This window comes from Histoplasma capsulatum, genomic scaffold (genome assembly GCF_000149585.1).
Source record: "Histoplasma capsulatum NAm1 scaffold_1 genomic scaffold, whole genome shotgun sequence".
NCBI classification, from domain to species: Eukaryota; Fungi; Ascomycota; class Eurotiomycetes; order Onygenales; family Ajellomycetaceae; genus Histoplasma; species Histoplasma mississippiense.
The window spans coordinates 1-2,762 of NW_001813982.1; the positions used below are offsets into that span (position 1 = coordinate 1).

The following is a 2,762-nucleotide window of genomic DNA, read 5'->3' on the forward strand; positions in this document are numbered from 1 at the left end:
GGCGCTCTCTTGCACTCCGCGCCTGTTGGCCCCTCACGCTGGCTTGTGGGCTCACTGCAGTTGGAGCATCTTGCCAGTCGCGCACACTTTGGTGGGTGGCAGAACCCCTGGCATCCTGGGTTATGTCTCACTGCCAAAGGCCTTTTCTCAATCATCCTGGCCCTCTCACTGGCATTGAAGAGTGAGAAGCCTTTTACCGGGGCAAGGAAGGAGACAATCCATGTAATCTTCCCTGTCTTGGGGTTCACCCCATGACGCGAGGGTCGACAGCTCACTGGCTTTACCTTTGCCTGAGCCAGAACCTCTCCCTCAATCATCTTGTCTGTGGGGATTCTTGCCCCTTCCCAGTCCTGGACAGATTCTGGGACCCCTGGGACAGCATAATTGTACCACCGCTCTGGTAGCCGGATCTCCGTGGCGCCAAGGACTTCACAGAGAGTAGCCACTGCCTTCTCAGTGGTCAGAGCGTCGCGTATGCCTCTGTCGCTTGGTGTGATCGCCCAACCTGTCCTGGTGGGCTCCACCTTCGGCACATTGGCCACATCCACCACCCCCTGAATGTTTGCAACGATTGCCTGCCGCACATCTCTGGCTGGAGGGTGACGAGGACTCGTGGGTCCTCCTGCGGTTTTGTGCCCCCTGTGGGGCCCCCTGGCTGACTGGCGCTTTTGGGCTGCAGGCTAGCCCCACTAGCCCTGCCTGCCGAGGAAGCCGCAGTCTTGGCAGGGGCAACCCCAGGGAGGGCAGAGTTTTCCCCCTCTGAGCAACACCCGCCCAGGTAGTCGGCTCCCTCGCAGCTGTCTTTGCTGCATTTGGCTGCGGATGAGTATCCGGGGCAGCACCCTCTCTCAGAATTGATGCTGCACTCAGATCTACTGTCACATACTTGACAAACCTCTCACAGAAGATTCAGGCAAAGTTCTAACTGACTGACTGCTTCTCCTCCTCAACCCAGCTGTCCAGAGTCTTTGCCAATCTGATGAGAGCCTTCTGCTGCAGGTTCTGTTGCTGCTGAGCCTCCTCAAACTGCTTCTGCAGCCGAGAGGTGGCCGTGGGGATGCTGTCGCTGGCTCCTTTGAGGACTGGGGGAGGCATTGTGACAGTCTTCCTCTGCCTCTTGCCAGCCTTTCCAGTGACAAAATTGGCCGGTGACTCCGGCTCCAGTGGCCTGGTGTAGGCCGTTTCGATGTCCTTGGGCGGACGGGAGGGCGTTGAGGGCTCCATGACCACTCAACCTGTGCAGTACACACACGTAGAGAGATCGCAGAGGGCGTGCGATGATATTGAACGGGTTGGAGGGTTAAAATTATACGAAAAACAGTTGGAAAAGTGGAAAATTCAAATGTACCCCTACGTTCGTGGGTAGTTGTAAGGATGGCTAAGTGGGAAGTTATATGGTGGAAGGATTAATAAGCCAAGACCTGCAGGTCTCACACATACAGATTAAATACCAGCTACCGACAATAACCCCTCGGTAACGGTGAGCGTTAAAAAAACAAAACGATTCAATTCTCTTGACTCCATGCTCTTCGAAGGTCAAAAGCAATGGCTCAAAGTCAATATTGCAAAAAGGTGAATAGCAGCAGCATAAGCATCCATTCAGTATTATAGAGATTCTTACAGGATGCGAGAAACTAGTTATCTAAAATGCCCAAGTCGTCAAGGCAAAATTATTTCATATAAAATGAAATGTAAAGTACTGTACATGTACTTACAAGCAAAGCATGTGCTCCCCATTCCGTCTCCGTGTTCTAATTCCCCGACAAAAGAATAAAAAGAAGAACAAATGAAAGGCTGTAGCGTGCCTTCACTTCACCCATGTCTAGAGCGTTTGTGATATCCGCAAAATCCGGGGCCACCCCCCGCGCAAATCGGAGAACTCCTAGATGAGGTTTCTAGGCAATTAGTGGGGCCCGTGGGTGACAGGAAATCATCGGCTCAAGTCCTTTCTGCCGAGAGCAAAGGATTCCTCCCTAAAACAAATGGTTCTTTGTTGTGATTCAGGCAAAGAAGATGTGGTTTTATCTTGCTTTTCGTACTGACACACTCTCACACATGTATATATATATATATATATATATATTCATATATTTATATACTCCCAGGAGCAAACCCCCGCGACTTCGCCCGGGAAGTTGCGGTCGAGACGGAAGACATAGTTATAGTCACAATCAAACAGCGAAAGCTTGCATCACCCTACACTCCACGGAAGGAGAGAAAAAAACGTAGCGGGAGAACACCGACATTCTATTCTTTTTTTTTTTTTTTTTTTTTTTTTTTTTTTTTTTTTAATAAGAACACCTAGCAAGCTCAACGCGCGCCCCCCTCCCACGCCAACATTTTTCTGAAAACGAAGAACAGTATTCAGGTTCCAATGCGCGAGAAAAATCGACCCAGTTTCGCGTGGGGAAAACGACGGACCTTCTGCTCTCTGTTTCCTTTTCCCTGGATGCAAATAAAACCAACCAACCAACCAACCAACCAGCCAGCCAAGCAGCCAAGCAGCCCAGCGTAGGAAACGGTTTGCTGGTGGTTGGGAACTACGCTAATATCTATCCCGCCCCTCACCTCCCCCTAGAATAGACCCCCCCCCCTCGCACCCGATGCAAAGAGGGGCGGTAGGGGATTGTCATCCATTGCGTCTGCTGATGTTATTGACGATATTTTGCTCGGATCGGTGGGGGGATGGTTATGTGGTGTCCTCTGAGGGATGGTTTTGGTCCGGGTCCTGGGCGACATCCATGGCATCTGACTTGGGCGCC

The 2,762-nt window shown here is 51.3% G+C and overlaps 1 protein-coding gene across 1 annotated transcript; it reads right to left on the minus strand.

The window, feature by feature from the left end:
- Positions 1 to 131: 131 nt before the first annotated feature.
- HCAG_00001 (predicted protein) lies at positions 132 to 1,224 on the minus strand (the record flags this gene model as incomplete). Its single annotated transcript, XM_001542905.1, has 3 exons — positions 132 to 449; positions 506 to 806; positions 935 to 1,224. Coding segments are annotated over 3 exons (909 nt in total), but the record flags the coding sequence as incomplete, so codon positions are not given.
- Positions 1,225 to 2,762: the final 1,538 nt, after the last annotated feature.